The following is a 20,258-nucleotide window of genomic DNA, read 5'->3' as shown; positions in this document are numbered from 1 at the left end:
CCACCCTGTGCAGGCCCCACACTCCCTCCCAGGGGACATGCTCAGCTCAGGGAGGGCAGGGCCAGCCCCAAGGAGTCCGACCCTGGCCGCCCCACTGAGGACCAGGCTGCTCCCTTTCAGGCCGGCTCCTCTCATCCTATAAACATCATTGACTTTTTCTTGACCCTCCCATGAAGGTCCCCACAAAAGAGAAAGCCCTTTGCACTTTGCAGGTGTTTCTTGAACAATTTGGACTTCATGACACACTTACAGAGGAAAAGACATTTTATGGAGATTCTTAATCTTTCATTTTATTGTTTTGGATTTAAAATCAATAACAAAAATAATCATTTCCCTAAAAGGAAAAAATGATTCTGATAGTAATGAATAGAATGTTACTGGTGTGCATTTGGAGCATATCATAGATTTTAAATGAAAAGTAAATCAATCAGATCTTTTAATAATTCCCTATGAGCTCATTCGCTGCCTTTTGCTGGTTTCTTTGGATCAGGTTGGAGATGCGGCACGTGATGCGTTTTCATTTCTTGAAGAAAGTGTTTGATGCGTCGTTCACCAGAAGACCCCGACTGTTTAGAGAGATTGAGTCCGTCCTTCAGTTTCCCTGATTCTGGATGGAGAAGGAGGAGGTGAAGGAAGCAGGGAGTGAGGCAGGTGGGAAGGTGAACAGAGCAGAGTCTGGGGCAGTCACAGGAGGGGAAGGAAAAGGGGCGCAGGAGGGGAGAAAGCAGAGGGACTGTGAGACCTGAGGGGAGGGATGGAGCTGGGGCCCAGGAGGGAGCAGGAGACCCAGAGGCAGAGACAGGCCCAGGGAGAGAAGGGGAGGGGGGAGCAGGAGTGAGGAACCTCACCCTGAGAATGCTCTCCAGCTTCTGACATTGGGCTCCTATGTTTTCTAACAGTTCAATCTCGGGCTCGAACGGCTGGCCCTGGTTGTCCACGAAGGTGACCCAGCAGTGCTGGAGCTCTATGGGAACAGGGAGGGAAAGGTGAGCTCCTTCTATAGCCCAGGGAGGGCCCAGGTCTCCGACTCTAGGGACACACCCTCCCCATCAGGATCTCCCTGCCCCCTTTCTCTCTCCTCCCAAGGCACTGAGCTCATCCCTCAAATTCTTTCTTCCACTGGAATCTGAGGCAGCCCCTCCCCTTCTACCAGGAAGTATTTGGGTCCTGATGGCACAGGGACCCACCTCCCCCCTTCCCAGGACCATCTCTGTCCCCTGAACTCTCTCCTCCAGGGGACTCCATCCTCTCCAGAACCAGCACACCCCCCCCCAAACCCCCCCCCCCCCCGGCCGGCACCTGAAAGGGTTCCCCACCTGGATTCTCCTCCTGCCCCCTCTGTGCAGCCATTTCCCAGCCTCTCTGGATGCCCACCTCCCACCCTCAGGAGTCCCTGCTGACCTTTGAGGGTCATGATGGTGAGATGGTCCACAGCGTCCTGCAGCTGGCGTAGCCCATCCTCATAGCCACGGTATTTAGTATGGATGCGAGCAGCAAAGATGCGCAGGCTCACATGGCTGTTCTCGCCCAGAAATTCCACCAGTTTTGAGGCACAGTCAGGGCAGGGGCTCCAGGAGATGTGCCAGGTGAGTCTGTACTGCTTCCCCTCATCCAGGTGCCAAGAACGGACCCCATGCAGGAAGCACAACTCTGCATGACGGAGTACCTGAGCACAGAGGGGGGAGAGGAGGGACCTGTCACTTGCTGTGAACAGGGGAGGGTGGGACCAGCCAGAGGCAGGTGAGGCACTGGCCTCCAGCACAGAATTGAAGGGGCACAGCTCAGCATCAGGGTGAACGCTATTTCAATGCAGGATCTACACAAAGGGAAGGCGACTCATGAATCACATAATATCAGCATCTACAAAGGGCAGAGGAGCAGTGAGGACTTGTTCTACCTCAGCAAACCATGGCTCCCATGGCTCTGTAACTGATCAGTCTTCACTTAGCCTGTTGATATTCAGCCAAACCGGACAGGGCTAGATTTGATTTTTTAAACTATTGCATTAATCATGGTTCTTTTTTCAAATCCTCACTTGGGGAGATTTTTTTCATTGATCTTTAGAGAAAGAGTGAACGGATGGAGGAGGGGCAGCGAGAGAGAAACATCAATGTGGGAGAGACACATCCACTGGTTGCCCACCCCACGCTCCACGAACCGGGGTCAGGGATCAAAGCTGCAACTGAGATATGTGCCCTTGACCTGGAATCCTACCCCTGGCCCCTGGCTGTGCAGGCTGACGCTCTAACCACTGAGAACACAGTTCTGGGCTCCCTGTGATTCACCTTGGTACAGAGTCCCGGAGAGCCTCTATTTTGTGCCCAAAGCCTATGCCTTCAGAAGCTGCCCCTAGTCAGGCCCTGCAGGGAGACAAAGAGCTGAGGGCAGCCTCCGGTGTGGCTCAGTGGGTTGAGCAGGGACCCAGCCACAAACAGGTCACTGGTTCCATTCCTGGTCAGGGCCCAGGCCCAGGTTGCAGGCTTGACTCCCAGTAGGAGGTGTGCAGGAGGCAGTCAACCAATGATTCTCTCTCATCACTGATGCTTCTATCTCTCTTTCCCTTCCTCTCTGGAATCAATAAAATTCTTATAAATAAATAAATATAAATCAATAAATAGCTGCGGACAGAGGGAGGAGGCAGCTGAGCCCCAAGGTCCTGGGCCAGATGCCACAGGGGTGGGTGCTCCCCCCAGGCAGGGGAGCTCTCCCTCGGCTCCCCTACCTCCAGCTCCCGCCTGTGCACCAACACCTCCACATGCTTCCACTCTGGGCTTCCCCCTGTGCTGGGCCCAAGGGTGACACAACTCTGTGGGAAGAAGGGGTGAGGGCACCGAGGCAGAGGTGCGGGAGACATGGGATAAGTGTTGCTGCTGGGCTCCCAGGATTATGGAGATTAGCCCACCCGCCCAGGGAAGGGTTTTCAACCAGGGGCTCAGGGAGGAGGAGAAGTCAGGCCCACGGAGGTAGCGCAGAGCCCTGGTGGCAGTGGATGGTACCTGGGGACCCAGAAGGCATCCTGGGCTACGTGCAGCTGGCAGTGCACTTGTGGGGACAGCACCCTGGCAGGCTGTCCCAGGAGTGACTGGAGGGAGCACCAAGGGGGAGCTCTGGCTCTCTGGCCAGAGGCGGCCCTGGCGGGTCTAGGGGAGAACGGCCCCTTTGTCCAGGTGCCTTTCCCTCTGGCCTGACCCCTCCTCAGAGGCACAGCAGGAGGGACAGGCTGACCCTGGAGGCTGGGCTGACCCTGGGCTGGTGGGCCCAGGCCCTGGGACACTGTGACTGCTTTCTGATGTGGGGCTCCAAGCTGCCAATCACAGCAGAGTCCGTCCTCCCTGCCTCTGGGCAACGCCACAGCAGCTGGGGGCCCAGGGACATTGCTCAGAGGACACCACGCGGGCATGGGACCTTCTCCCAGAGTGTCCCGGGGCCCTGCCTGCTGTGCTCGCTCACCTGGTTGCGCAGGAAGCCCTGGAGCTCCTCCACTGGGGCCCAGGCGTCACCCTCCCGGAACTCCACCTCGTACCACAGGTATGTTTTTTCTCCCAGTTGTGACCGAAGTTGTCCTTGAAGGTGGTTGCATCCATCAGGGGTCTGTGGGCACAGGCAGGAGGAACCCAAGGCATGGGGCTCCTCTGGGGGAGCTGGGACACCTAACCTCCCACAGACCTCTTCGGGGCTCCTGGGGGAGTCAGGCTAGTCCTTTTGTCAGGGTCCCCCCCCCCGGGAGCAGTGCAGGGGCTCAGAGCTCTGACGGGGCCTCTCCTGGCATCACGGTCCTGCCCTCGTCCCGCTGACCCAGCCCTGCCAGGTGCAGCCCAGTGGCGCTGTTTCCTCTGCTCTTCTGGGATAACCTGAGCCACATGGTGCATCAGGGGAAAGGGTGGCCCCATCGAGGAAAGGAGAAGCAAAACTAGTCTTCTCAAATAACTCATCACATTTCCCTTCTCATCATGAAAACCGACGTGTCCTTTACAAAAACCAAAACATAAACCTGAACATGACCTAGGGCAGTGATGGCGAACCTTTTGAGATCAGCGTGTCAGCATTTTGACCAACCCTAACTTAACTCTGGTGCCGGGTCAAACATAGAAATTTTTTGATATTTGCAACCATAGTAAAACAAAGACATATTTTTGATTTATTTTATATATTTAAATGCCATTTAACAAAGAAAAATCAACCAAAAAAATGAGTTCGCTTGTCACCTCTGACGCACCTGTCATAGGTTCGCCATCACTGTCCTTGGGCCTCACTTCAGAGCAGAAAGAATAAATTTCATGGGAGACGGAGGGAGAGGAGAAACGGGGACCCTCAAGGGTGACCCCCAGATTCTAGCCAGGGGCTTAGGGGAGGCGGGTAGGACAGGCCAACTGGGCATCAGCTCAGGGGTCCTGGACATAGAAGGGCCATCAGGAGGGACAGGAAAAGCAGGGGGTTTTCTGAGGAGAAGCCAAGTCCCCTCAGGGAGCCAGGAGGAGGGGCTCAGAAGCAGGGCTGCTCCAGGGGCGGGTGGTACCTGCCAGTTGGTGCTGGGTTGTCCTCCATGTCTCAGCTCCTTCATCTTCTCTTCTAGCCACAGGCTGTCCTCCTCTTGGCTCGCTTTCAAGGACTGAGGTGCCTTGTATGTCAACAGAGCATGTGGAACCTGCTGAGCTGGTTCTGCTGCGCCCCACCCCTTCCCTAAACTCAGGCCACTCATGGCACCCTATGGAGTAATAGAACTTTTCTGTCCAAATGTCTCATCCTGTGTCCTCAGGGGCAACTTAGCTTTTGATTTCTCTGTTCTGACAAAGGCCCTTTCTGGACTGACCTGGGCCAGTGAGGTCCCAGGAGGTGGGGTCACCCTGGGCAGCACGGCACAGCCAGGCAGGAGGCGAGAGTGCAGGTGAGAGGACAGGTGCTCCTACCTGAGGGGAGTCCGGGCACAGGACACGGAGCCCCCACAGGACAGGCCCCGGGTGCCCATCTCTGACTCTCCTGCGGCCGCCAGTGCAGGGCATGGCCAGGCCCAGTGCAGGGACCTGCTGGGCTGAGCCTGGAGGGAGACTCCGTCCTGAGAGGAAGGGCAGGGCGGGACCAAGGTGAGCTGAGCTCCCCTTAGGAGCCACCCTGAATGGAAGGAACTGGACTCGGAGCCTTTGTCCGCCCATCACACAGAGGAGAACAGAGAGGCTCCCAGCAGGGCTGGGCCAGGATGGCCTGGGAGCAGAGGATGCAGGGTGTTCCCGCCTCAGGAAGGGGCACCGCTCGTCCTCTCCACCCCCAGCCTCGATGAACGGGGGACTTTGTGTTCCAGGCTCAAGTGTGACCTGAGCCCCAGCTGGTAGAGTTTGTTCCCGAGGGGATGCCCCTCTGTCCCACTGACTGTCCATCCGGCACCTCTCAGACCACCCTGTGCAGGCCCCACCCTCCCTCCCAGGGGACGTGCCCAGCTCAGGGAGGGCGGGGCCAGCCCCAAGGAGTCCGACCCTGGATGCCCACACTGAGATCCAGGCTGCTACCTTTGAGGCCGGCTCCTCACATCCTTCACCTGTAATACAGGATCCCCCTCTTTCTGGGCTGGGCGCCCCTCCACATGCACAAACAGGTGTCCTCTGCACGGAGCCCCTCCCACCTGCTCTGTCCTTGGACCTTGGTGGCCCTGGGAGCAGCCATGCTGTCCTGCTGGAGGCTCAGGGCTTTGCAGGCGTGGAACAGGCACATCCGGGTGTGTTGTGGGTTCTGCTAGTGTTGCTACTTCATTGGTCACAATCTCCATCCAAACACACCGTCCACACCCAGGAGTTTCCAGAGACCAGGCCTGGGGTCCCTGAGAATCTCCCCGGTGCTGCCCTCAGATCCTGCGTCCCAGGAAGGGAGAATGCTGTCAGATCCAGGCCAGTCCCCTCCTGCACCTCAAGGTCTCCTCCTGTCATGCAACCCACAACGCTCTTCTGAGTCCACACCCCACCCCAGCACCAGAGGGCGGTCTCCTGGCACAAACCCTTTGCTGAGGGCAGCAAGTGCAAAGTCCTAATGCACAAGGCCCGGTGCCCTGGGGGCCCTGGAAGGTGGCGCCCCAGGCCTACCCTGCCCCTCCCAGGTGCCCCTGCAGCCAGAGGGCAGCACCCTGGGCTCAACTCTGCATTGCATGCCCGCCCGAGCGCATAAGGCTCTTCTGGGGCATCTATGGGACCCAGGAGGGGCCATCACCCCAGGGACAGCGCTGTGCTCCCCTGTCCCTGATGGACGTCTCACCGCCAGTCTAGCTCCTCAGCCAGCAGCTCTGAGGTCTCTTCTGGAAGTTTCCCCAGGACCTCCTCCCTCCCCACACCCTCTCCCCCCAGCCAGGCGTCCTGAGCTGCTCTCTGCTGATGCCTGGCTGCCCCTCTGTTATGCGGACCAGCCTGGCCCTGCTGGTCTCCACACCCGGGAGTCCGCTCTGCAGTGAGTGGCGAGTACAGAGGTGGCCAGGAGAGCCCTGTGAAGACCAGGGGCCGCCATGAGTAAGAGGTTTGCACCTCCTCCCAGAGGTTTCATGTCTTGTGTTGTTTGTCTGAGTCAAGTCTCCAAGGGGCAGGAGGAGAGGATGCCTGCGCGGCCCTCACCTCTGTCTCGGTCCCTGCCCTCCCCGGGCCCCCATCCACGCATCCTCTCCCCGGCTCCCCCCCGGAGCCTGGCCCCCTGGGTGCAGGAGAGGCGAGGGCACCTGCTCTTCCTCCGGGTCTCCCTCAGCCAGGCCAGCACCTGGTGTGGTAAAGGCATCAGTAGAGCCTAGTGTTGAACTGGTTTCAAGCGGCCTGGCCCACAGCGAAGTGGGGAGCGGGGAGCATGCCTCTCCCGGGCCCGTGCGATGAGAAGAAGGAAGGGAAGGAACCCTGTGTTTTCTGGGGAAGGACAGTCCCTCCCCATGTCCATCTCTGGAAGGTTGAGTGAAGAATGTAAAGTAATTCCTACATCCTTCTGGAGTTTTCTACCGAAATGTGCAAACTTCTGAACAGGAGGAAGGATGCAGGCCCAGGGGGAGAGGGCGGGGGTGGGTGCGGGGGAGCGGCCCCTGGGCAGGTGCACGCCGTGCTGGGATGTGTGCTGTTCCCTTGTCAGGGAAACGGGGGACAGGGTGGGGTGCCCCGGGGAAGCCCAGGCTGAGGTCAGAGAGCCAGGCGGGCCCACTCTGCCCTGTCGCTCTGGGCCTGGGATGGATGATCTGGATGTGTCTGGAGTCAGGGCCAGGCTGCTCTGTAGGAGGTGTCAGGTCTGCGGTCCTGAGCCCCAGCCCAGCCCCGGCCTCAGCACTGTTCCCAGGCTGTCTCAGCCCCTCTCCAATCTCAGGCCCTGGGCCACGGGCAAAGCTCTGAGATGGGGGCCCGGGAGATGGGGGTGGAGGAGCACAGTAGCACCACCTGTCCTCTGCTCGGGGTGCCCCCTCCACCCGGACACGGCACCTTGTGGATGTTTTGGTCCCTTGTTCCCAGAAATGGAGATGGGGCCCTGGTTGGTTTTGCTCAGTGGATAGAGCATTGGGCCTGGGACTGAAGGGTACTGGGTTCGATTCCTATCAAGGGCACCTGCCCAGGTTGCAGGCTAGGTCCCTAGTAGGGAGCGTGCAGGAGGCAGCCAATCAATGATTCTCATCATTGATGTTTCTAATCTCTCTATCCCTCTCTCTTCTTCTCTGAAATCAATAAAAATATATATATTAAAATGAAAAAAAAAAAGAAATGGAGATGGGCCTTCTGTCAAAGCCCAGAAATGGAAAAAGAAGGAGCAGTTGGGAGGTTGAGGTTCTTCCCGTAAAACACACCTGGGGAGTGTTGACATCTCCTGTTTCGGTCAGAGAGGAGGGAGGCATCAGGTGTGTCCGGGAATCCTGACGTGGTTCCTTTTTGTCACGTGTGAGCGAGTGAGCCTGTGCCCCTTGCGTCTGGGCCAGGGATGGGATGGGCAGGTTGGCACAGGCACAACTGAGGGTGAGGCCTGCTCTTGACATATCTGTGGCTTTTAAGGTCCTGGCGACATTGAGGGGGAGCTGGCTGGTCTCACCTCCCCAGGGTCACAGCCTGCAGACGGGGCAAGGTGTGCGGCCTCCCACAGCCCCGAGGAAAGAGCGTGGGGCCCTTCTCCCTGGGAGTCCTCGGCCTCAGCCCCTGGCTGCCAGCGGGGCCCAGGCTCCTCCTCTGCTGGGTTTGCATCCTGACTGCCAGGAGCCGGCCAGTGGGGAGGGGACCCTCCGCACAGAATCAACCCTCGACAATTGAGTCTGTTATTGTTACTCTCCACTTACCAGCGTCCACCTGCTCCAGAGCCTCAGGCAGGGGGAGGGAAGCCTGAGTTCCGTCCGCAGATCCCGGGTTTTGCGTGTTGTTTTCTGCTCCCAAGAACCCCTGAGTCCTGTGAGGACAGTGGCTGGAGGCTGGCTCTGTTTCTCTGTTCCTGATGATATGGAGAGCTGTGGCTGTCCCTGTCCCTGTCCCTGTCCCTGGTCCTCAGGTTTAATGAGCTGGAGACCTGTGGCTGTCCCCTGTCCCCGGTCATTGGCTCTGGGCCAGGGAGGGTGTGGCTCTGTTCTCGGAGGGTGCCCCCTCCTGGTGGTGAGTTAGGCCTTAGGAGTGTGAGCCCCCAGATCCTTTTCTGGTCCCTCTCAGCTCCCTCTGCCGTGTATACAGCAGGTGCTCAGGGTGTGTGCACACTCAGTGACTTGCAAAGACTTTGGGGAGGTGGAAGGGCTTTGGGGAAGTAGGAGCCCGGCTTCCATCCAGCTCTCGGGCGAGGATTTCGCTCATCGCAGCAGCCACAGCGACCTGGGCGTTCACCGTGCCCAGTCCGCACAGACGCCCGTTTTCCTTTTATCGACAATTCCTTTTGTTTTTATCCTCACCCGAGGATATTTTTCCATTGATTTTTAGAGAGAGTGGAAGAGAGGCAAAGACAGAGAGAAACACCGATGTGAGAGAAACATACCGACTGGGCGCCTCCTGCACAAGCCCTGACCAGGGCCCTGGTTGGGGAGGATCCTGCAACCAAGGTCCATGCCCTTCACCAGAACTGAACCCGGGACCCTTTGGTCCGCAGGCTGACGCTCTCTCCACTTGGACAAACCAGCCAGGGCAGCACATTCCATTCTATAAAGTCCGAGATGCTTGAGGACTCAGTGCCTGTCTTCTCCCACTGGTGTCCTCGGACTCCCAGGGGCTGCCCACCTGCAGGCATCGGCCCTCATCCCAGGCAAAGGGAAGCACATAAGACCCACCCCAGGCCTGCGAGCCCGCATGTCTTTTTGGTGACAGGTGTCGCTGTCCACCATGAGGGTGACGGAGGAGAACCCCACGAGTTCACAGTTTCAGCTGGAGCGTGAGACCCCACTGGTCCTCCTTGAGGCTGCCCCTCCGTCTGGGCGCCCCCAGCCCTGGCCGCCTCCGTCCCCTCTGAGGGGCTTGGGAAGGAGGACCTGCTCAGGACACTGAGGTGAGGAGTCTGGATGGGGCGGCAAAACGAAAGGGGCCGGGACCAAACACGCACACACACACACACACACACACACACAAGACACACACACAGACACACACAGACACACACACACAGAGACACACACACACACACACACACACACACAGAGACACACACACACACACACAAAGACACAGACACACACACAGAGACACACACACACAGACACACAAAGACACAGACACACACAGACACACACACACACAGACACACGCAGACACACACAGACACACACAGACACACACAGACACACACACACAGACTCACACACACAGACACACACACTCAGACACACAGACACAGACACACATAGAAACACACACAGACATAAACACACACACAGACACACACACACAGACACACACCCACCCACACATACCCACACACCCACACACACACACAGACACACACACAGACTCACACACACACAGACACACACACAGACACACACAGAGACACACACACACACTCAGCAGATGACAAGCAGGAATCTCCTAGGTTCTCCAGACACACCCACAAGCCCCCATCTGAGTGGCAGGAAGCAGAGGACATCCCCACTCCCAGGCGGGTTTGCCAGAACCTCATCATCGAATCAGCTCCTTGGGTTTGGATACCTGGACTCTGGCAAGAGCCCCCACTTCTCTTCCTGGAAGCCACTGACCAAGACGCAGTCACTCTGGGAAAGCAGACGAGCGGGTAGAAGACACGTGGTCTCACATGACAAGAGGGGTCCCCACTCTCTGCGCTGTCACATGCAGGTCCAGGCAGACCTGACCCCCTGCTCCCAGGGCCCCGTCTCCCTGGAACCGCAGGCTCAGAGCTTTGCCCCTGACACGGGGACCTGAGACCTCGGAGAGGGTAGCTCACATCTGAGGACACGGCTGAGCCCTGGGCTCCCCACCTCAGCCTGTCCTCCTGCAGGAAGGCCACCTGCGGGAAGGCAGACCTGGGCCTCATGCAGAGCAGCCTCTTGCCCGGCCAGTGTGGCTCAGTAGTTGAGCATCGACCTATGAAGCAAGAGTTCTCGGTTCAATTCCCCGTCAGGGCACATGCCGGGTTGTGGGCTCGATCCCCAATGAGGGGGGTGCAGGAGGCAGCCGATCAATGATTCTCTCTCATCATTGATGTTTCTAAGTTTATCTCCCTCTCCCTTCCTCTCTGAAATCAATAAAAAAAAATATTACAATGAAACATACAACTACGTGTCTTCTGATTTGATGATGAGGAGCTGATTCGATGATGAGGTTCTTGCAAACCCGCCCGGGAGTGGGAACGTCCTCTGCTTCCTGCCACTCAGACGGAGGCCGGTGGGTGTGTCTGGAGAACCTAGGAGATTCCTGCTTGTCATCTGCTTGCGTATGTGTGTGTGTGTGTCTGTGTTTGGTGAGTCAGAGCAGCCTTCGGGCGCATTGCCCAGACACAGCTGTGTGCCAAGCCCGATCTTTGTCGTATCTGTGGCACCTGCGGTGGGACCACCAGCTGGAAGCAAGGGAATCAGCCACAGCCACGGAGTCAGCATGCAGTGTTGAGTGCACTGGGGACAGACCCGGGGCTGCGCTGGCATGTTCCCTGGGAGGGAGCGTGGGGCCGGCACAGGGTGGTCTGAGAGGAGCCGGATGGACAGTCAGTCGGACAGAGGGGAATCCCCTTAGGGACAAACACTACCAGCTGGGGCTCAGTTCACACTTGAGCCTGGAACACAAAGTCCCCCGTTCATCGAGGCTGGGGGTGGAGAGGACGAGCGGTGCCCCTTCCTGAGGCGGGCACACCCTGCATCCTCTGCTCCCAGGCCATCCTGGCCCAGCCCTGCTGGGAGCCTCTCTGTTCTCCTCTGTGTGATGGGCGGACAAAGGCTCCGAGTCCAGTTCCTTCCCCTACAGGGTGGCTCCTAAGGGGAGCTCAGCTCACATTGGTCCCGCCCTGCCCTTCCTCTCAGGGCAGTGTCTCCCTCCTGGCTCAGCCCCGCAGGTCCCTGCACTGGAGCCCGCGGGAGAGTCAGGGATGGGCACCCGGGGCCTGTCCTGTGGGGGCTCCGTGTCCTGTGCCCGGACCCTCCTCAGGTAGGAGCACCTGTCCTCTCACCTGCGCTCTCGCCTCCTGCCTGGCTGTGCCGTGCTGCCCAGGGTGACCCCACCTCCTGGGACCTCACTGGCCCAGGTCAGTCCAGGAAGGGCCTTTGTCAGAACAGAGAAATCAAAACCTAACTTGCCCCTGAGGGCACAGGATGAGACATTTGGCAGAAAAGTTCCCTCTCCTATGACACTATGTGGGTGGCATGAGTGTCTTTAGTTTTGGGAAGGGGTGGGGCTTAGCAGGGCCAGCTCAGCAGCTTCCAGGTGCTTCCATGGCATATAAGGCACCTCAGTCCTTGAAAGCGTCCCAGACACAGGACGGCCTGTGGCTAGAAGAGAAGGTGAAGGAGCTGAGACATGGAGGACAACCCAGCACCAACTGGCAGGTACCACCCGCCCCTGGAGCAGCCCTGCTTCTGAGCCCTTCCTCCTGGCTCCCTGAGGGACTTGTCTTCTCCCCAGGGGACCCCCTGCTTCTCCCGTCCCTCCTGATGGCCCTTCTTTGTCCAGGACCCCTCAGCTGATGCCCAGTGGGACTATCCTACCCGCCTCTCCTAAGACCCTGGTTAGACTCTGGGGGTCATGTTTGAGGGTCCCTGTTTCTCCTCTCCCTCCATCTCCCATGAAATCTATTCTTTCTGCTCTGAACTGAGGCCCTAGGACAGTGATGGCGAACCTATGACAGGTGAGTCAGAGGTGACACGCGAACTCATTTTTTTGGTTGATTTTTCTTTGTTAAATGGCATTTATATATATAATATAAATCAAAAATATAAACCTTTGTTTTACTATGGTTGCAAAGATCAAAAATTTCTATATGTGACACGGCATCAGAGTTAAGTTAGGGTTTTTCAAAATGCTGACACACCGAGCTCAAAAGGTTCGCCATCACTGCCCTAGGAGGTCACGTTCAGATTTATATTTTTGTTTTTGTAAAGGACATGACTGTTTTCATGATGAGAAGGGAATGTCATGAGTTATTTGAGAAGACTAGTTTGGCATCTCTTTTCTCCGATGGGGCCACCCTTTCCCTTGATGCACCATGTGGCTCAGGTTAACCCAGAAGAGCAGAGGAAACAGCGCCACTGGGCTGCACCTGGCAGGGCTGGGTCAGCGGGACGAGGGCAGGATGGTGATGCCAGGAGAGGCCACGTCAGAGCTCTGAGCCCCTGCACTGCTCCCGGGGGGGACCCTTAAAAAGGACTGGACTGACCTCCCCAAGAGCCCCCAAAGGGTCAGAGAGGGAGGTTAGGTGGCCCAGCTAAGTGAGTGGATGCCCGTCCTCTGTGTGTCTAGCCGGGATGTGTGTGCAGAGGGGAGGAGAACGGGGTGATCTCCAGAGGAGCTCCATGCCTTGCTTCCTCCTGCCTGTGCCCACAGAACCCTGATCAATAAAGCAACCTTCAGGAGAAACTTCGGTGACAAATGGGCAAACGAAACATACCTGTGCTACGAGGTGGAGGTCCGGAAGGGCGATGCCTGGGCCCCAGTGGAGGGGCTCCAGGGCTTCCTGTGCAACCAGGTGAGCGAGCACAGCAGGCAGGGCCCCGGGACACTCGGGGAGAAGGTTCCCATGCCCGCAGGTGTCCTCTGAGCAATGTCCCTGGCCCCCAGCTGCTGTGGCGTTGCCCAGAGGCAGGGAGGACGGACTCTGCTCTGATTGGCAGCTTGCAGCCCCACATCAGAAAGCAGTCACAGTGTCCCAGGGCCTGTGCCCACCAGCCCAGTGTCAGCCCAGCCTCCAGGGTCAGCCTGTCCCTCCTGCTGTGCCTCTGAGGAGGGGTCAGGCCAGAGGAAAAGGCACCTGGACAAAGGGGCCGTTCTCCCCTGGCCCCAGCCGGGCAGCCTGTGGTCAGAGAGCCAGAGCTCCCCCTTGGTGCTCCCTCCAGTCACTCCTGGGAGAGCCTGGAGGGTGCTGTCCTCACAAGTGCATTGCCAGCTGCACGTAGCCCAGGACGCCTCCTGGGTCCCCAGGTACCATCCACTGCCACCAGGGCCTTGCGCTAGCTCCATGGGCCTGACTTCTTCCTCCTCCCTGAGCCCCTGGTTGAAAACCCTTCCCTGGGCGGGTGGGCTAATCTCCATAACCCTGGGAGCCCAGCAGCGAGGCTCATCCCGTGTCTCCCGCACCTATGCCTCGGTGCCCTCACCCCTTCTTCCCGCAGAGTTGTGTCACCCTTGAGCCCAGCACAAGGGGGAAGCCCAGAGTAGAAGCCTGTGGAGGTGTTGGTGCACAGGCGGGAGCTGGAGGTAGGGGAGTAGAGGGAGAGCTCCCCTGCCTGGAGGAAGCACCCACCCCTGTGGCATCAGGCCCAGGACCTTGGGGCTCAGCTGCCTCCTCCCTCTGTCCTCAGCTATTTATTTATTTACTTATTTAAGTGACTTATAGATTCCAGAGAGGAAGAGAGAGAGATAGAAACATCAGTGATGAGAAAGAGACCATTGGTTGGCTGCCACCTGCACGCCCCCTACTGGGAATCAAGCCTGCAACTTGGGCCTGGGTCCTGACCAGGAATGGAACTGGTGACTTCTTTGTGGATGGGTCGCTGCTCAACCCACTGAGCAACACTGTCTGGGATGTCCTCAGCTCTTTGTCTCACTGCAGGGTCTGAGTAGGTGCAGCTCCTGAAAGCATAGGCTTTGGGCACCAAATAGAGGCTCTCTGGGAACTCTGTACCAAGGTGAATCACATGGAGCCCAGATCTGTGTTCTCAGTGGTTAGAGCGTCAGCCTGCACAGCCAGGGGCCCGGGGTAGGATTTCAGGCCAAAGGCACTTATATCTGTTGCAGCTTTGATCCCGGGCCCCGGGTCGTGGAGCGTGGGGTAGGCAACCATTGGATGTGTCTCTCCCATGTTGATGTTTCTCTCTCCCTGCCCCCTCCTCCATCCCTCCACCCTTTCTCTAAAGATCAATGGAAAAAATCTCCCCAAGAGAGGATTTGAAAAAAGAACCATATTTAGCACTAATCGGTTTAGCTCGGTGGATAGAGCGTTGGACTGTGGACTGAAGGGTCCCAGGTTTGATTCCGGTCAACGGCATGTACCTTGGTTGCGGGCACATCCCCGGTGGGGAGTGGGCAGGAGGCAGCTGATGGATGTTTCTCTCTCATCAATGTTTCTGACTCTCTATCCCTCTCCGCTCCTCTCTGTAAAAAAAAAAAAAAAAAAAAAAAAAATCAATAAAATATATACATTTTTAAAAAGAACCAAAACTTTAAAAAATTAAACCTAATGCAAATTCCATGGTGAATGAAATATCAACAGGCTAAATGAAGACTGATCAGTTCCAGAGCCATGGGAGCCATGGTTTGCTGATGTAGGAAAGTCCTCACTGCTGATGTGCCCTTTGTAGATGCTGATATTATGTGATTCATGAGTTGCCTTCCCTTTGATCGTGTAGATCCTGCATTGAGATAGCGTTCATCCTGACGCTGAGCTGTGCCCCTTCAATTCTGTGCTGGAGGCCAGTGCCTCACCTGCCTCTGGCTGGTGCCACCCTCCCCTGTTCACAGCAAGTGACATGTCCCTCTTCTCCCCCCTCTGTGCTCAGGGTGCTGACACACACAGGCAACACTGTCCTGAAGGGTTGTGCTTCCTGGATGGTAACAATCACAGGAATCCCAAACCTCGTGCAGAGTTGTGCTTCCTGGCCCTGTTCCAGCCTGGGCACCTGGATAGGAAGGAACAGTACAGACTCACCTGGTACATGTCCTGGAGCCCCTGCCCTGACTGTGTTCCACAACTGGTTGACTTCCTGCACGAGAACAGACACGTGCAGCTGCGCATCTTCGCTGCTGGCATCTACACCTTTGTCAGTGGCTATGAGGATGGGCTGCGCCAGCTGCGGGACGCTGGGGCCCAACTCGACATCATGACCTTCAAAGGTCAGCAGGGACTCCTGAGGGTGGGAGGTGGGCGGGCAGGGAGGCTGGGAAATGGCTACACAGAGGGGGCAGGAGGAGAATCCAGGTGGGGATGACTGTCAGCTGCCTGCAGGGGGGCTGCTGGGTCTGGAGAGGATGGAGTCCCCTGGAGGAGAGAGTTCAGGGGAGAGAGGGGGTCCTGGGAAGGGGGGAGGTGGGTCCCTGTGCCATCAGGACCCAGGTCCTTCCTGGTAGAAGGGGAGGGGCTGCCTCAGATTCCAGTGGAAGGAAGAATTTGAGGGATGAACTCAGTGCCTTGGGAGGAGAAAGAAAGGGGGCAGGGAGATTCTGATGGGGAGGGTGTGTCCCTAGAGTCAGAGACCTGGGCCCTCCCCGCTCTGGAAGGAGCTCACCTTTCCCTCCCTGTTCCCCTAGAGCTCCAGCACTGCTGGGACACCTTCGTGGACAACCACGGCCAGGTGTTGGAGCCTAAGACTGAACTGGAAATAAACATACAGAAGCTGAAGGACATTCTCAGGTTCCTCCTCCTTCTCCCCGCCACGCCCCCTCTGTGGTCCCTCCTCCCCTTCTCTCCTTGGGCCTGTTTCTCCCTAGGGGTCACCTGCTCCCTCCTGGGCCCCAGCTCCATCCCTCCCCTCAGGGCTCACAGTCCCTCTGCTTTCTCCCCTCCTGCGCCCCTTTTCCTTCCCCTCCTGTGACTGCCCCAGACTCTGCTCTGTTCACCTTCCCACCTGCCTCACTCCCTGCTTCCTCCACCTCCTCCTTCTCCATCCAGAGTCAGGGAAACTGAAGGATGAACTTCCATCTCTCGAAACAGTCGGGGTCTTATGGTGAAGGAGGAATAAAGCACTCTCTTCAAGGAATGAAAACGCATCACGTGCCGCATCTCCAACTTCATTCACAGAAACCAGTAAAAAGCAACGAATGGGCTCATAAGGAATTTTTTAAAAATATGATTGATTTACTTTTCTTTTTTTTCCCTTTTTTTTCTTTTTTTAAAATTAAATCTTTATTGTTCAGATTACATTTGTTCCTCTTTCCCCCTTCCCCCCCCCCCCGTAACTCCCCTCCTCCCAGTTCCCGCCCCACCCTCCGCCCTCACTCCCCACCCACTGTCCTCATCCATAGGTGCACGATTTTTGTCCAGTCTCTTCCCCCATCTCCCACACCCCTTCCCCCCCAAGAACAGTTGGTCCATTCCCTTTCTATGTCCCTGATTCTATTATAATCACCAGTTCATTCTGTACATCAGATTATTTATTCACTTGATTCTTAGATTCACTTGTTGATAGATGCATGTTTGTTGTTCATAATTTGTATCTTTACCTTTTTCTTCTTCTTCCTCTTCTTAAAGGATACCTTTCAGCATTTCATATAATACTGGTTTGGTGGTGATGAACTCCTTTAGCTTTTCCTTGTCTGTGAAGCTCCTTATCTGACCTTCAATTCTGAGTGATAGCTTTGCTGGATAAAGTAATCTTGGTTGTAGGTTCTTGGTATTCAGCACTTTGAATATTTCTTGCCATTCCCTTCTGGCCTGCAAAGTTTCTGTTGAGAAATCAGCTGACAGTCGTATGTTATGGGTTGGCTCAACGAGATAGACCACCGACTCAGAATTTAAATTTGAAAGCCTTTTTATTAAGCTGGCCAGCTGACCACAGCCCGTACCTTCCACCTCTGGGAAGCCTCGCGGCATGTGGCAAAGAGCAAGCGTGCATTATGATTTTTATAGCAAAACAGTGTTCAAAGAATACAAAGCATTTCATTAGAAGTTCACAAAAAGTTCATGAGAACGGAGGGGAGGTAAACAGAGTCACACCTGGCTGGAGCGTATCATATCACATTGTTTTTCTAAGACAATCTAGCAATTTTTCTTCCATGCTCTCTGACCCTGACACAATCCTTCTACACAATCGCTCTCCATACATCAGTCCTCCTCCCAGCACATACACAATCCTCATATCCTGGCAACACAATTCTTTCTCATACATCCCCCTCTGTCCGAGCACATTCAATTTCTCATGTCTTATTTCCTCCCCTTAGCTCATTCTGTAACATTCTGTAACCCTTCCATGCCGCAATCCCTCACCCTAGCACATCGTATGGGTATTCCCTTGTAGGGAACTGTGTTTCTTTCTCTTGCTGCTTTTAAGATTCTCTCTTTGTCTTTTGCTCTTGGCATTTTAATTATGATGTGTCTTGGTGTGGTCCTCTTTGGATTCCTTTTGTTTGGGGTTCTCTGCGCTTCTTGGACCTATAAGTCCATTTCTTTCACCAGGTGGGGGAAGTTTTCTGTCATTATTTCTTCAAATAGGTTTTCAATATCTTGCTCTCTCTCATCTTCTGGCACCCCTATAATTCTGATGTTTGTACGCTTGAAGCTGTCCCAGAGGCTCCTTACACTATCTTTGTATTTTCAGATTCTTTTTTCATTTTGCTTTTCCGGTTGGGTGTTTTTGCTTCTTCGCATTTCAAATCTTTGACTTGATTCTTGTGCTCCTCTGGTCTGCTGTTGGGTGTCTGTATAATATTCTTTATTTCAGTCAGTGTATGCTTAATTTCTAGTTGGTTCTTTATCACAACATCGAGGGTCTCATTAGATTTCTTGAGGCTCTCATCAAGTTTATCGGCAGTTTCTAGAAAATTATTGAAAGCCCTTAAAAGTGCGTTTTTTAGCTCTATATCCTCCATTTCTGTCATGTTTCTTTGTCTCCGCATTTTTTATGCTTTCTTGATGCACCCCCCTTGTGGTCTTTGTGCGCAGTCTTGTTGTAGTTAAGCCTTGATTGTTGTCGGCAATACTGGGCGTGAATTGACCTCCAGGCTAACTGGCTATGAGAGTCAGCTGTGTCTGCAATGGGAGAGCTTCTGTGCTGGATCTCTAGGGTGGTGCTAATCTAGCCTTTGCCTGAGGCTATTCGGCAAATGCATCTGTGCAGGGCTTGAGCGGGGCGGGTCCCAGGGGATCTACAGGGCGGGCAGAGCGAGCAGTTATTGCTGCTCTCAGTTCTGTCCCCAGTGGCTCTGCAACCGCTGCAAACCTCGGAGAGAAAGCTGCCTTCCCGCTTCTCCCATTTGAGTCTGGGTCCCTAGAGACTCGCTCGGATCTGGAGCTCATAGTCTGAAACTCCCTCCCGATTGAAAACAACAACCGCGCCCTCCGCCGCCAGCCCGCTCCACATGCACTCCGCACCTTAGTATTTCACTTCAGCACTGCGCCTCCTCTGAGTCTTGTATGGTTTCCGCTTTCCTCCTAGTTGTAGAACTTTAACTCAGACAGCCTTCCTGTGGTTCTGGATGATGTCCGTTCCGTCTTTTAGTTGTATTTTTGAAGTGGTTGTTCGAGGCAGCAAACTCCCGCATTAACCTATGCCGCCATCTTGATTCTCGATTTACTTTTCATTTAAATTCTATGATGTGTTCCAAATACACACCGGTAACATTCTATTCGTTACTATCAGAATTATTTTTATATTTAGAGGATTAATTATTTACATTGATTTTATGAGACTGACGCGCTACCTACTGCGCTAACGAGGCACCTTACATTGATTTTAAATCTAAAGCAATAACATGAAAGATTAAGAACCTTCCACACAATGCTTTTTCCTCTGTAAGTGTTTCATGAAGTCCAAACAGTTCAATAAACACCTGCAGAAGTGAAAATGCCCTTCTCTTCTGTAGGAACCTCGGGGGAGGGCAGTGGTCACACTAATTGCCACTGGCCACGTAAAGTCAGTTATATTTATAGGAGCGGAAGCTCAAACCCAAAAGCCTAAACCCATCGACCAAGGATGTGCTGAGAGTAGTGCTGTGTGAAATGACAGCCCCTGCAATAGGAGAAGAGAAAGGCTCAGGGCCACTATTGGAAGAGCAATTGAAGTTGACATTGGCTGAGGGGAGGGCTGGGGATTACTGAGTCCTCAGGCCTTTCCAATTCCAATCCCTGGAGAGGACGCTGGAGGGAGGGGCGTCCCTGCAGACAGGATCCCTCTGCCCTTCCCAGGACCTGGCCCACACAGGATGCAGTGCAGGCAGCAGCTGTCTGTCCTGCCGTGTCTCTGTGGAGCCTGAATCATGCTGAGCGAGTCCCTGGCAGCAGGCATCCTGCACAAGGCCTTACAGGCAACGAAGGCTCCCAGGTCTCTCACCACAGGCTTCTGCTCACATGTCTGGACCTCCCCCCTCCCCCCCCCCCCCCCCCGTAAAACCTCAAAAAGGATGGTGGGGCTGGGACTTAAACCCTTAATTTAGAGGAAATTGGAGGATAAAAAATAAGGCCAGGCTTATTGTTTTGGGCAAAACAGTAAGAAGGGACTTGGGCCGGAGGACCCAAACCCGGGGGAAAAACTGTTAAAAAAGTAACCTAAAAAATGAAAAAGAAGAGAAGAGACAGAGAGGGTGTGGGGTGCGATGGGGAAAGGATGGAAGTGGGCGGGACAAAAGCAGGGCTGGGGGCCAATGGTGGGAGACAAGGGGCAGGAATGAGATCAAGGACAGAAGGCTGGGTTGTCAGGGGACTGTGGTCGCCATGGAGGGGCTGAAAGTCAGCTTGTTTCCCAGGACAAGACCTGTGGGAGGAGGAGGACAGTGTGGGCCTGGTCAGCCAAACAGTGATGCTATTGGAATCTCTCCCCAGTCCTGAGCCCCAACTCAGCTCTGGGGGGTTGTCTCCTCCTGCTGGTCTCCTCCAAGCCTCAGATTGGGGCCACCTCCACATCTGAAAGTCGGGCCTGATGCTTCCAGCTCTTTCTCTGCCATTTACTGACCCCATTCCCTCAGGATGGAAGAGGATGAAGGAGAGTTTTTTGTTTG

The 20,258-nt window shown here is 55.4% G+C and overlaps 2 protein-coding genes across 4 annotated transcripts; one reads left to right on the top strand and one right to left on the bottom strand.

Annotated features, from left to right (window-relative positions):
• Positions 1-316: 316 nt before the first annotated feature.
• On the bottom strand, positions 317-5,071 carry LOC106695661 (DNA dC->dU-editing enzyme APOBEC-3G-like). Of its 3 annotated transcripts, XM_023748886.1 has the most exons (6): positions 4,811-5,071; positions 4,517-4,618; positions 3,451-3,591; positions 1,402-1,666; positions 849-964; positions 320-607 (listed from the first exon to the last, which is right to left on the bottom strand). In XM_023748886.1, exons 2-6 carry the CDS (start codon positions 4,559-4,561, stop codon positions 593-595), a joined length of 582 nt encoding a protein of 193 aa, XP_023604654.1. In that variant the 5' UTR covers positions 4,562-4,618; positions 4,811-5,071; the 3' UTR covers positions 320-592. The 3 variants fall into 3 exon arrangements, with proteins under 3 accessions (XP_023604655.1, XP_023604654.1, XP_014305815.2); XM_014450329.2 differs by having other exon boundaries at positions 4,517-5,071; XM_023748887.1 differs by lacking the exon at positions 3,451-3,591 and having other exon boundaries at positions 317-607; positions 4,517-5,071.
• A 7,925-nt stretch (positions 5,072-12,996) lies between these two features.
• LOC102437493 (DNA dC->dU-editing enzyme APOBEC-3A-like) lies at positions 12,997-16,316 on the top strand. The gene is made up of 4 exons (XM_023748884.1): positions 12,997-13,080; positions 15,110-15,443; positions 15,858-15,960; positions 16,219-16,316. Exons 2-4 carry the CDS (start codon positions 15,266-15,268, stop codon positions 16,238-16,240), a joined length of 303 nt encoding a protein of 100 aa, XP_023604652.1. The 5' UTR covers positions 12,997-13,080; positions 15,110-15,265; the 3' UTR covers positions 16,241-16,316.
• Positions 16,317-20,258: the final 3,942 nt, after the last annotated feature.

This window comes from Myotis lucifugus, unplaced genomic scaffold (genome assembly GCF_000147115.1).
Source record: "Myotis lucifugus unplaced genomic scaffold, Myoluc2.0 scaffold_2028, whole genome shotgun sequence".
Taxonomy (NCBI): domain Eukaryota; kingdom Metazoa; phylum Chordata; class Mammalia; order Chiroptera; family Vespertilionidae; genus Myotis; species Myotis lucifugus.
This window is presented reverse-complemented; position numbering and strand designations above follow the sequence as displayed.